The 12,227-nt window shown below is 46.9% G+C and overlaps 1 protein-coding gene and 1 non-coding gene across 32 annotated transcripts in view; both read left to right on the top strand.

Moving 5' to 3' along the window:
* Window positions 1-11,908, top strand: part of FANCC (FA complementation group C) — a 348,443-nt gene extending 336,535 nt beyond the window's left edge. For 29 of the 31 annotated variants that reach the window (XM_086416983.1, XM_086416977.1, XM_086416988.1 and 26 more), the window contains 2 exons: window positions 3,290-3,496; window positions 10,415-11,908. In XM_086416983.1, coding sequence (XP_086273109.1) covers window positions 3,290-3,496; window positions 10,415-10,579 — 372 coding nt within the window. In that variant the 3' untranslated portion in view covers window positions 10,580-11,908. The remainder of the gene's footprint in view (window positions 1-3,289; window positions 3,497-10,414) is intronic. The other 2 variants (XR_015170188.1, XR_015170187.1) reach the window with 1 other exon arrangement.
* Window positions 8,933-9,035, top strand: LOC147367550 (U6 spliceosomal RNA). Its single transcript, XR_015132243.1, has one exon. It is a non-coding gene; the product is annotated as a U6 spliceosomal RNA (small nuclear RNA).
* Window positions 11,909-12,227: the final 319 nt, after the last annotated feature.

The following is a 12,227-nucleotide window of genomic DNA, read 5'->3' as shown; positions in this document are numbered from 1 at the left end:
CAGTGCAGGAGACAAAGGAGACGTGGATTTGATCCCTGGGTTGGGAAGATCCCGTGGACGAGGAAATGGCAACCCACTCCAGTATTCTTGCCTGGAGAATCCCGTGGACAGAGGAGCCCGGCCAGGCTACAGTCCATGGGGTTGCAAAGAGTCAGACACGACTGAGCACACAGCACATATGAATACTAATGATTTCTGAAGCTTTTTACATATATTTCATATTTGATTCTGTATTAGCTAAACTGGTAGGTTTTATGTTAAATTCTGTATGGATCATAGAAACTGACAGATTACTTTTGAAGTATAGAGAAGTAAATAGTCCCGTAAGATTTATTTTCTAGAGAACTCTGCATTGGCATATCTTTCTACCAGCTAAGTGAGTCCTTTTTTGGTTTATTTTTTAATAAAACTTACACATAGTTCTCACTCAGGGGGTGCTTTGGCAGCCTGGATCAAAACAGATTAGATCACTCAGAGGAGCTTAGCGCTGGGACGTCAGTTTTCTCCCTAGCTGTTCTGTCCGAGGCGGCCGTCTGCCTGGGGCTGAGGCCCTGGTGTGGGTGGTATCCTGGGGAGCAGCGGGGCCCAGCTCTCCTAATTTAACTAGTAGTATTAATATACAGTTCTCACTCCCCTGGGTTTTGTGAGATTAATCCCTTTGATGGGTCTGTTGGGTGACTTGAAAGACTGTGAACTACCTTTAAAAACATGATTATTGTTCGATTTGACTGAGCTTGACATTGCTTGTGCTTTTGCCTTAAAGTGAAACTAAAAGAGTTAGTCGCTCAGTCGCGTCCGACTCTTCGTAACCCCATGAGCTGTGCAGCCCGCCAGGCTCCGCTGTCCATGGAGTTCTCCATGAGAATACCTGTGCTTTTGCCTTAAAAGGCATAATTAAATCACAGTACTGACCTGGATGTGATAGTGTCCTGTGGCTGGAAACATCACCTCTGCTGGGCATCCTTGAGATTCAAGGTTGGGGCAGGTGGTGATGGGAGCTCGAGACGGGGAGCGACAAAGAGTAACCATTCCTGCCTGGGATGCAATACGGCCTGTGCAAATACCCATTCCTGTCTCTGCAGACTGTTCTCTGCCAGCCAGTGTTCACTTCCTTTTGTTAACTTTGAACTGAATCATGATAAAAAACAAAAACTTCCTATGTTTGTATACTTTTAAAAATTAAGTGAGGGCTCATACACTTCAACCCTGTGGTTCCCCTTCTAGGAATCTCCTAAGGAAGTAAGTAGAGAGCTGCGCAAAGATTGATATACAGGATCACTGCAGTGTTGTTTGTAACTGCAGTAACTGGAAATGGCCTACACTTTTAGTAGTTAGGATATTGCCTAAATAAATTGTTGGTGTATTACAGCCACAGAATGGGCTTCCCTGATAGCTCTGTTGGTGAAGAGTCTGCCTGCAATGCAAGAGACCTCGGTTCAATTCCTGGGTCAGGAAGATCCGCTGGAGAAGGGACAGGCTACCCATTCCAGTATTCTTGGGCTTCCCTTGTGGCTCAGCTGGTAAAGAATCCACCTGCAGTGTGGGAGACCTGGGTTCAATCCCTGGGCTGGGAAGATTCCCCTGGAAATCTTCCAGGGAAAAGGTAACCCACTCCAGTATTCTGGCCTGGAGAATTCCATGGACTGTATAGTTTATGGGGTTGCAAAGAGCCAGACACAACTGAGCGACTTTCACTCCACAGCCACAGAATGGCATTCTGCCATGAAAGATCGTGTTATCAAAGAACTTGTGCTATATAGATAATGGTAAATTGTTTATAGTGCACTGTGCAAGCCCTAGAATACAGTCCTTGTATTTAGTAAGTGCTGTGTTCACAATGCATAGAAAAAAGATGACAAAGATATAAACCTCACTTTTAATAAGTCTCTTTGAATAGTTGTTACCGTCATTTTGATTTTTTTTCTTTTTACTTTTTTGTTCAAATGTTTTACAGTAAGCATACGTAAATTTTCATACTGCAGGATAAAAATTAATACTTAGAGAAGAAAGCTTATATTTTTCTCCTTATAAGATTAGAAAGCATTAACGTTTTTGGCATATGAGGAAGGTATTTGAAGGGAAAGGTGGCCTGGAGTAAAAGAGAAAGAAACAAGGCAAGCCTCAGGGAATACTGGGTGAGGGGAGAAGATGAACAAGAAGAACATGATTATGGAGGCATCGCTTCCTAAGCCCTGACATTTTTGCAGACCAGCCTAGACGCAGGACAGCCATGGGCTCCTGTGGATGCCATCAGGGTGGGCCTAGACACGAGGTGGTGAGGGAGTGGCCCTCTCCTGTTAGGACGTGGCCCTCCACCACGGAAGGGCCCAGGGTGCAGTTTCTCATGATCTTCACTGTGGTCAGAGTTGCTCACACAACGCTGCTAGTATGTTGGAATTTATGACAGACTTCACTGAATGAAGCCTTAATTTTCAAAGAAAAAAAGGACTCACACAAAATCCATAAAATCGGTCATGGGAATTTTTAGAGTGGGCCTAAGTGTTCTTTCGAAAATGAGGGAACATAGCTGTTCATGAGTCCAAGTGGCATTTTGGATCTACAGCTTTCAGTTTTTGCTTTGTTTTCCAAGTCACAACTTGATGTACCATTCTTGAAGTCTCGGCATGAAATAAATATTTTTTATGCAGAAACAACCCACAGACCTGTAACAATCACTATTATTATATGGATTCCACAGACTTGTGACCTCTGCTTGAGCTTTAAATATGTATGAACAGTGTCCCAGTGTCTAAAACAAAACACATGTGGTGTGTGTGTGTGTGGGTGTGGGTGTGTGTGTGTGTGTGGATGTGTGTGTGTGTTTGAGCCGGCACTTCCTCCCAACCAAAGATGGCAAAAGGCAAACCTCATTCTTATCAGCACACTGACTCAGTGGAGGTCCAAGCACGGGGCTTTAATTGATCCGTGGCTGTGATAGTGAGCAAGTTTTCAAGGAGCCTTTTGTTCTTTTTCCCACAATATGAAAATATGACTACATTCTGCTGAGGACTTTTCTCCATTTCCTTTGTACAACAACAACAAAAAAAGGTCAATTCCTGGCATGGTGCCCTGGCTGCTTAGTGAGCAAGACGAAAGTCAAGAAATTTCCATTACGCCCATTTGGGTTTGTGTGGAGCAGTGTAAACTCAGACATGGTCCACCCTCTCTAACCTTCCTCGGGCACGAGTCCTCTCCCGTTTCTGGGGCTGCTTCAGAGAATTGAATCATCCTAGCCCCACACATGTCCCAACCGTCCCCCTGATCTCTTCCTTTGAAATTATATTCCCAGGTGGAGGTGAAGACAGTGCTTGGCTGCCTCACGAAGCTGTTCAGGAGTCCAGCCCTCTCGGCCAGGGATTTGCAGGCTGCAGCTGGAGAGAACCTAGGTGGAGACCCCAGACCGCCTGCTTGTCAGCAGCTGGTCAGACGCCTCCTCCTGCACTTCCTGCTCTGGGCTCCTGGAGGACACACGATTGCCCGGGAAGTCATCACCCTCGTAAGTCTCCCCTTTTTTGGCATCCTGGTTCTCATTCACAACCCAAGGGAAGCGTGACTTATCACTCAAGGGCCTGGCCTTCAAGGAGCCTATGTTCCAGGATGCTGTCCAAGCATGGATAGACAGGAAGGGAAGAGACAGCCAGGCCAGATGGGGAGCCTGCCCTGTGCAACACCTGCATGGCACAGAGGAGGGAAGAGGGCCGCAGATAAGGAGGAGACTGCTCCCAGGTCACACAGCTCATGGCCAGGATCCAAGCTGGAAGCTAGTCTCCCATCTCCTCAGGCCATCTTTTTGTTACAGTGTGTGACTCTTCCTCCTTGTGAAGAAGAACAAGACTTCACTGAGAATGTGCTTACTGCAGTGGCTCAAAGAGTTTAATTTTTAAATTTAAAAAACATTTGCTAATTACAAAGAAATCCTTCCTCAGTTCAGTCCAGTCACTCAGTCGTGTCTGACTCTTTGCAGTCCCATATACTGCAGCACGCCAGGCTTCCTTGTCCATCACCAACTCCCGGAGTTCACTCAAACTCATGTCCATCGAGTCGGTGATGCCATCCAACCATCTCATCCTCTGTCGTCCCCTTCTCCTCCCACCATCAATCTTTCCCAGCATCAGGGGCTTTTCAAATTAGTCAGTTCTTCGCATCGGGTGGCCAAAAGTGTTGGAGTTCCACCTTCAGCATCAGTCCTTCCAAAGAATATTCAGGACTGATTCCCTTTAGGGTGAACTGGTTTGACCTCCTTGCAGTCCAAGGGACTCTCAAGAGTCTTCTCCAATACCACAGTTCAAAAGCATCAATTCTTCAGCACTCAGCTTTCTTTATAGTCCAACTCTCTCATCCATACATGACTACTGGAAAAACCATAGCTTTGACCAGACAGACCTTTGTTGGCAAAGTAATGTCTCTACTTTTTAATATGCTGTCTAAGTTGGTCATTAGCTCTTATGCAAATGCAAATCAAATCAAATGCAAATCAAAGCCACAGTGAGGTACTGCTCCATACCCGCTAGGACATATGTGTGTGCTCGGTCGCTTCAGTTGTGTCCGACTCTTTGTGACCCTATGGGCTGTAGCCTGCCAGTCTCCTCTTTCCATGGGATTGAATACTGGAGTGGGTTGCCATGCCCTCCTCCAGGGGATCTTCCTGACCCAGGGACTAGGACATATACTAAAAACCAAGTAAAACAAAATGGAAGACATGTCTTGGTAAGGACATGGAGAAATTGAACACTCACCTTTCCAGTTGGGAATGTTAAAATGATGCAGCCACTGTGGAAAACAGTTTGATGGTTCCTCAAAAATTTAAAGATAGAATCACCATATAATCCAGCTGTTCTGCTTCTGTGTGTGTACCCAAAGGAACTGAAAGCAAGGACTCAAACAGATACTTGTTCAGTCCTGCTTATAGCAGTGTTATGCCTAATAGCCAAATGCCCATCAACAGATGAATGGATAAACCAAAGATGCTTTGTACATACATACATACAGTAAAATATTATTCAGGCTTACAATGAATGAATGACACATGCTACAACATGGATGAACCTTGAGGGCTAAGTAAAATAATCCAGACACCAAAAAAAGGACAAATACTACATGATTGTACTCGTGTGAGGTACTGTGTGAGGTACCTAGAATAGGTAAATTCATAGAGACAGATAGTAGAATCAAGTGGGGAGTGGTGCAGAGTGCCCGTTTGGGATAATAAGCAAGCTATGGAAATGGACAGTAGCGGTGGTTGTACAACACTGCGATATAATTCATGCCACTGAATTGTACATTTTAAAATGGTTAAAATAGCAAATTTTATGTTATAAGCTCATCTCAAAAAAAAAATGCTGGTTTTTTTTTCTGTTTCTAATTTTTTATAATATATACATTAAAGTATAACTTGATGAATTTTCACAAACCAAAAACACCCATGCAAACCAGCAACCAAATCAAGAAAGGAATGTTCCCAATACCCAGAGGCCCCCTCCTGCTCTCTCCTGCTCTGTTTGAATGTGAACGTGAAGCAAGTCCCAGTGACCAGTGGGATTGCCAAAAACTCAGTCACCAGTGCCCAGAAGGTTCTCCTCGGTCCCAGGAGAACAAGGTATGTGGGGCAGGCAGGCCACACAGCCAGCCTGTCAGGCCATCTGCTAGGGCTCAGACAGAAGACCTCCCAAGAGCCCAGGTGTGGCCAAGAGCAGAAGAGGACTTGCTTGTCACATGTGGGGTGCCATCTCCTCAGGGCCCACCCCAGCACAGCGATCTGTCCTGTGTGTTTATAAAATGCACATCTCACCTCCAAATCCATTTGGGGTGGGAGAACTCCATAGGTGAGAGCTAAAGAATGTCCTCATACCTGTAGAACTGGGTATCAACCAACTTTCCTCTCTGGCCAGGAATAAATTATACTAGTCGCTTGTCAGCCGCTGCCTCAGCCAGGTGATCAAGATCAACATCCGCAGTACTAAAGTCACCTTGATAGGAAGTGATGAAAATGGCACTTGACCTCTATGGCCTTCCTACCCCACACCCGTAACCCCAGTCTAGTGATGAAAAAAACAATTGGCAAACTCCAGTTGAAGGACATTTGACAAAAATACCTGACCAATACTCCTTAACACTGTCGAGGTCATCAAAAACAGGGAAGTCTGAGAAACTGTCATGGCCAACAAGAGCCTAAGGAGGGTCGACAGTTAAATGTAATGTGGTGTCTTAGATGGAATCTGGACCAGAAGAAGGACATTAGGGGAAAACTGAGGTCAGAATAAAGTCTGACCTAAAAGTCGGGTTAATAAAATGAATAGATACTGGCTCATTAATTCTGACAGATGTACTAAACTAATGTAAGATGTTTACAGGAAAACTGAGTGTGGGGGTATGGGATTTCTCTGTATCATCTTTTTGGTCAAACTGTAAATCTAAGACTGTTTTAAAATTGAAAGTTATTTTAAAGTTAAGGGGGCTTCCCTGGTGGTCCACTGGGTAAGACTCCGAGTTTCCAACGCAGGGGGCCCAGATTCAATCCCTGCTGGGGGAACTGTATCCCGTATGCCGCAACTAAGACCCCTCACAGCCAAATAAAAAATACATATATATAAATGTATTTGTGTATATATATATATATAAATTTTAAAAAACATATATATGTGAGAAGTGGCTTCCCAGGTGGCGCTAGTGGTAAAGAACCCACCTGCTAATGCAGGAGAAGTAAAACACATGGGTTTGATCCCTGAGTCGGGAAGATCTCCTGGAGGAGGAAATGCCTGGAGAATCCCATGGACAGACTACAGTCCGTAGGGTTGCAAAGAGTTGGACATGACTGAAGCAACTTAGTACGCATATATAAAAGAAAACCTGTTTTCAAAAACAAAAAAGTCAAAGGCAGGCACTTCTGAATCATGCAAGCGTTGGTGGTATTTTTGTTGCCTGACCTCTGACCTCCTGCCCAGGCCCTGGAACCTGGGGGAGGGGCCTCAGCCCAAGGAGCCTGCTCAGGCCTGGCTGCCCTTCCTCCCTGAGCCTGTGCTCTCCTTCTCCTCCCACATCCTGTCCCCCTGGGGGTGGAAAGCAGGCCAGGGAGATCACAGAGTCCCAGCCCATAGGGTGTGAGAGAATCCAGTCTAGAGAAAGCTCCTCAGAGACACCCAGTTCTCTGCTTCCGTATTCCAACCATATTTCCCTCCATTCCAGGAACAGTCCACATTCACACGGACCACCCTCTCAGGTCTCACCCACAGAATGGCCGCTGTGACTCAGGAGCTGGTCATGTCACCAAGCTCAGGCTTGTCACCGATGCCAGAGGCCAATTCCCACAAAATAGCTCAACCCCAGTCAACACTGCTGATCTACACCTGAGCCTGGGGGAGCTCGGAAAACCCCCGCACATCTTTATACACTTGCCTAAGTCAGCTCAGCTGCAAAAAAAAAAAAATCATTAAAGGATGAAACCCGGTGTTTGTTTCCCTGTACCGGTTCCTAGGCAGGTGGGCGCTGGCCTCCCGGCACCTCAGAAGCGGTCGTAGCTCAGAGTGCCTCCTGGGCTCTGCCCTTAGAGATGTTCTGAAACTGCCTTTACTAACATACCGGCCTTTCCTACTTGAAGGCTTCCTGTAGTGCCACATGGTCCGTTGAAGCCAGCCCAGCAAGCACTGCTACGAGCAGGACAGATGCAAGGAGTCCCCCCAGCACTGGCTCCTCCTGGGGTCCTCTTCGAGCACCCTGGGAAGAGCTCTGGGCCAGGTCTGCCTGACTGGGAGCAGGTGGTGGCCACTTAGGAAAGCCTAGGCTTGGTGGGACAGCCTTTCTTTCCCAGGGGTTTGGGCATCACCACCCCCAGAACCCCAGCCCTGGCCTGGCTTTGGTGAGAAAGAGAGTAGGGAGCAGAGCCAGCCCCCAGCCGGGTCCTGGTCTTGCTGTCATCTGTGAGCTCTAGGCTCTGAGCCCTGTGCTCTCTGCACCGTGTTCCTTAGCCGAGTGGCCCCTTGTGCCGTCAGCTCACCTTCCCCCTCTCGTGGCCCCACACCCCAGCCTCTGCTGCAGGATGCTCCCCACCGACTGCTTCCTTGGGTTCACGCACAGGCCCCAGGGCTCAGCTCTGAGTTCCCACTGAATCCCTTGGTCAGAACCCTTGCCCTTCCTGCCCCTTGTTCGGCTTCTCTGCCCCCTGCTCCTGGTTTACCGTCTCCACTCTCTCCTCCTTCGGAGCCTCTGTGATGAGGATGAGGCACAAGGAGCCCGGCTGGGGCCCAGGTTCCTCCGGCCCCTGAGGCCCATCCTCTCCTGCCCCCTCGACCTGCTCTGAGTTCACGTTTCCCTCTCGGTCTCCTTCCATCTTCTGTTGCTGGACCACAGCGCTCTCAGCCGAAAGGCAGCCCTGATCTCAAATACAGAGTTCAGTTCTGTCGTTGCGGAGCTCACAATGAGTTGAAGCCCCATACAGACGCCCTTGGCCAAGCGTCCCTCCCTCAGCGGCAGGGGGCAGGGTGACCAGAGACCTGGAGTGGAACGTGGGAGTTGAGGTGGTTTGCACAGAGCGTCAGTGATGGCTTCTAAATAAAAGCCAAGAGAGGATGATCTGGACACCAAGAGCCACATCGAATCCGCCCAGGCCGGCAGCCCGCCCCCGCCCCCAGCCCCTGCAGAGACCCTCTCGGCTTGGGCGGCTGCCAGTAGGTGGCCGAGGAGCACCAGCGTTGTATAGGGGGCCCAGGGTGTCCCCTGCTCTCACTCACTCAATACCCGTGCTGCCGAGTGATCTGCCTTGACTCACGGACAGAGGTGGCGTGGGACTGAAGGCTGTCCTGGGCCCTGGAGAGTCCCAGGTGGACCAGGGCAGCTGGTCGTCCTACCAGAAGGGCCCAGTGTGCACACGGGGAAGGAGCCTGGCCTTGGGCTGCTCAGGCGACTTAAACATTTGACTCACACAGCAAACGCATGCGTGGTGCTCACTTTGGCAGCTCACAGCCTAAAGTCTGAAGGAGACAGACATGATTAGCATGGCCCCTGTGCAAGGATGCCATGTCGATTTGTGAAGCGTAGATTCACAAACAAAAAGCATAGATTACTCTCAAAAACAGAGGTTCTTATATACTTCTGTCTGAAAAAGCACAGTAAATTCTTCACACAGATAGATTGTGAGATTCTCCCCCTTTTTGTTGAACCGAACTCTTAGGAAAATGGCACTTAAGGGCACCAACAACTAAGGCTGTATTCAGCAGAAACGACCGTTCCTGTGTTTCCTGCTTCCCCGTAAGAGTCAAGCGTTAAAACCTTTGTTGTTGTTGCTTAGTTGCTAAGTCGTGTCTGACTCTTTGCAACCCCATGGTCACATACAGCATGCCAGGCTTCTGTCCACTCTCTCTCGGAGTTTGCTCAAATTCATGTCCATTAGTCGGTGATGCTGTCTAACCATCTTATCCTCTGCCACCCCTTCTCCTTTTGCCTTCAGTATTTCCCAGCATCAAGGTCTTTTCCAATGAGTCTGCTGTTTGCACCAAAATATTGGAGCTTCAGCATCAGTCATTGCAATGAATATTTTGGGTTGATTTCCTTTACTATTGACTGGTTTAGTCTCCTTGCAGTCTAACAGTCTTCTCCAGCACCACAATTCAGAAGCACCAGTTCTTTAGTGCTCAGCCTTCTTTATGGTCCAACTCGTACATCCGTACATGTCTACTGGAAAAACCGTAGCTTTGATTATACAGACTTTCTGTCAGCAGAGTGAAGTCTCTTCTTCTGAATGTGCTAAGTTTGTCATAACTTTCCTTCCAAGGAGAAAGCATCTTTGAATTTCATGGTTGCGGTCACCGTCTGCAGTTATTTTGGAGCCCAAGAAAATAAAATCTGTTACTGCTTCCACTTTTTCCCCTATTATTTGCCATGAAGTGATGGGATTGGATGCTATGATCTTAGCTTTTTAACTGTTGAGCTTCAACAAGGCTGTGATCCATGAAGGGGGTCAAAATCTTAGGTGCCTATTAACAGACAAGTGGGCCAGCGAGCCCACGAATGCCGTTTGTAAAGCTGTCTGTGTGAGAACAGGTGGCACTCTCTTTTCAGCATTTTCCAGTTCTCATATTAGAGTGAGCCTTTTGTAGAAAGTCAAGCATAGTACGCTCATTTGCCTCTGTTTCTCACAGCAAATAACCCCAGCAAAGCTGTGACAGGTGTTCCAAGAAATAAAGCATTTGTCTGTAGCTGTTGTGTGTCTGAGCTTTAGGAAATGACTCTGCTCACGAGTTGGCCAAGGTTTGAGAATGGTCTTGCTTTGCTCATCACCTTGAAAACAAACAATAGACCTTTGGAGCTGATAGGAATGCAGCTGCCTCTGGGAGACAGGATGGTTATGGTTGGTCCACTGGATGAAGAGACGAGTCTGTCTGCAAAGTGTTTTAATTTGTCTTCTTTTCTGTCCTCATTCCAGATGGCTCAGACAGATGCGATAATGAACGAGATTATTGGCTTCCTGGACTATACTTTGTACAGATGGGATCATCTTTGCGTGGAAGCCCATAGGTCGAGAAAACTGGCCAGAGAGCTCCTCACAGAGCTGCGAGAGCAAGCCTTGCCTGGGCAAGTTAACCAATGACTCCACACAATGAAATGATGGGGCCACTTCTTAACAGCCACAAGTTTGTAGAATGTGTTCCCTCTTCGCATTGTAAAAATGAGCCATAAACATCTGGCAAGATCTGGTAGTACATGTTTTACAAAAAATGTCAGGTGAGATTTACTCACTAATGACAGGATTGTGGCTTCAGCAGCCCCTGTGCCTGCTCAGCCCACATGTCGATTAGAGAACCGCTAAAGAAAAGCCTAGATGGGAAAGAGATTTCCATTTCCTTTTTTCCCCATATCAAACCAAGACACACGACTATTATTTGGATGTTTCAAACTCTTTGGAACAAGAAGTTGGTCATGCACCATTGATCATTTTAGAAAATACTGTAGCCTTTTTCCACTTTTTTAAGAAGTCTGGTAATTGTTACCAGTGTCTCATCTTATCCACCAGGATGCTCTCTTGCTTTCCTAAGACGTCCTTCATCAGGGTAGTGTGGGTCCCTCGAGTTTCCCTCCCGTGGCCCCTGAGCAGAGCCCACGAAGCCCAGCGGCAAGTGGTGGTGACGGGAGCAACATGTCTTAGCAGTGAAGTGACGCGCGCTCTGGGGTCTTTTGCTTTACATCGCTAAGCACCGGTGGTTCCTGAGAGAGCTCGTGTTACCTCAAAGGTGGCTGACAGGGTAGGGTCAGGCTGTGTTCTGGAAGCATTGGAAGAGATTATATGTCAGCGTCTTGTTAACTAAAATGGGGGTTGGAAATTTCTAATAAAGAATTGGAACCTCAACAATATTTATTTCACATCAGTTAAAGACATTTTTCCCTTTTAGGTTTATGCTTTGGCCTTTTTGTGTATTATCTGTTGAGTGAGTCAGGACTTTTATGTCCACTTGGATTTATGTATTAGTCATCTCTGAATCTGCCTTATTCTTGGCGTCTGTTTGAGGATGAGTAAAGTTTTGTTGTCTTAGACATTAAGCTTTTAGAGGAATTACTTGTTTTGGTATATGGACCCACCTGAAGGTCTGGAAAATTCCAAGACCTTTTGACCTGAGCCTTCCATCTGAGAAATGCTACAGTATGAAAGGTATGCTGTTAAAATGCTCTTATCACAAGTGCCATCATCACGCGCTTCCCTTAGAGTGAGGGTGCCTCTCCTCTGTGGATTCTTGCCGGGGAAGCTGTGACCAACTTCAGTGGACGTGGAAGAAAGGCTCAGCTCAGTGGTAGTGAGTCCCCCCTACACCGAGTGGCTACCGGGAACCAGCCCTCCTGGGGGGGTGGGGTATGCTTCCACGTGGACATCCATTCACACTGTATTTCACAGCAAATAATAAAAACAGGACAGTTATCTATCTCAGATTGTTTAATCTGCATTTCTGGAAATTGCCTTCCTGACCTTACTTCAGTCTGTCTGTAGTATTTCCTAAGTCCTTTACAAAGCCTCTAAGTTCTCCTAAGCTTTGGACTTAGATCAAAGAAGACAGAGCCCAAAACTGTAGGGAAAAAAATGTATTAAACGGCCACCCTTAATACAGAGGTGATGTTACTCATCAGGACTTCATGGTGTTTGTAGAGTTTGCCAGCTTTCTAAAATCTATAATTTGGTTTATCATTTGTCAGTCTAAGTAAAAGTCACATGGCCCCTAACTTTGTATTAAGTATTACAATTTTTCTCA

The sequence above is a fragment of the Bos grunniens genome, chromosome 8, assembly GCF_055505025.1.
Source record: "Bos grunniens cultivar Pamir isolate PY7600 chromosome 8, Bosgru_T2T1.0, whole genome shotgun sequence".
NCBI lineage: Eukaryota > Metazoa > Chordata > Mammalia > Artiodactyla > Bovidae > Bos > Bos grunniens.
Note: the sequence above shows the minus strand (reverse complement) of the source record. Positions and strands in the feature narration are given on the sequence as shown.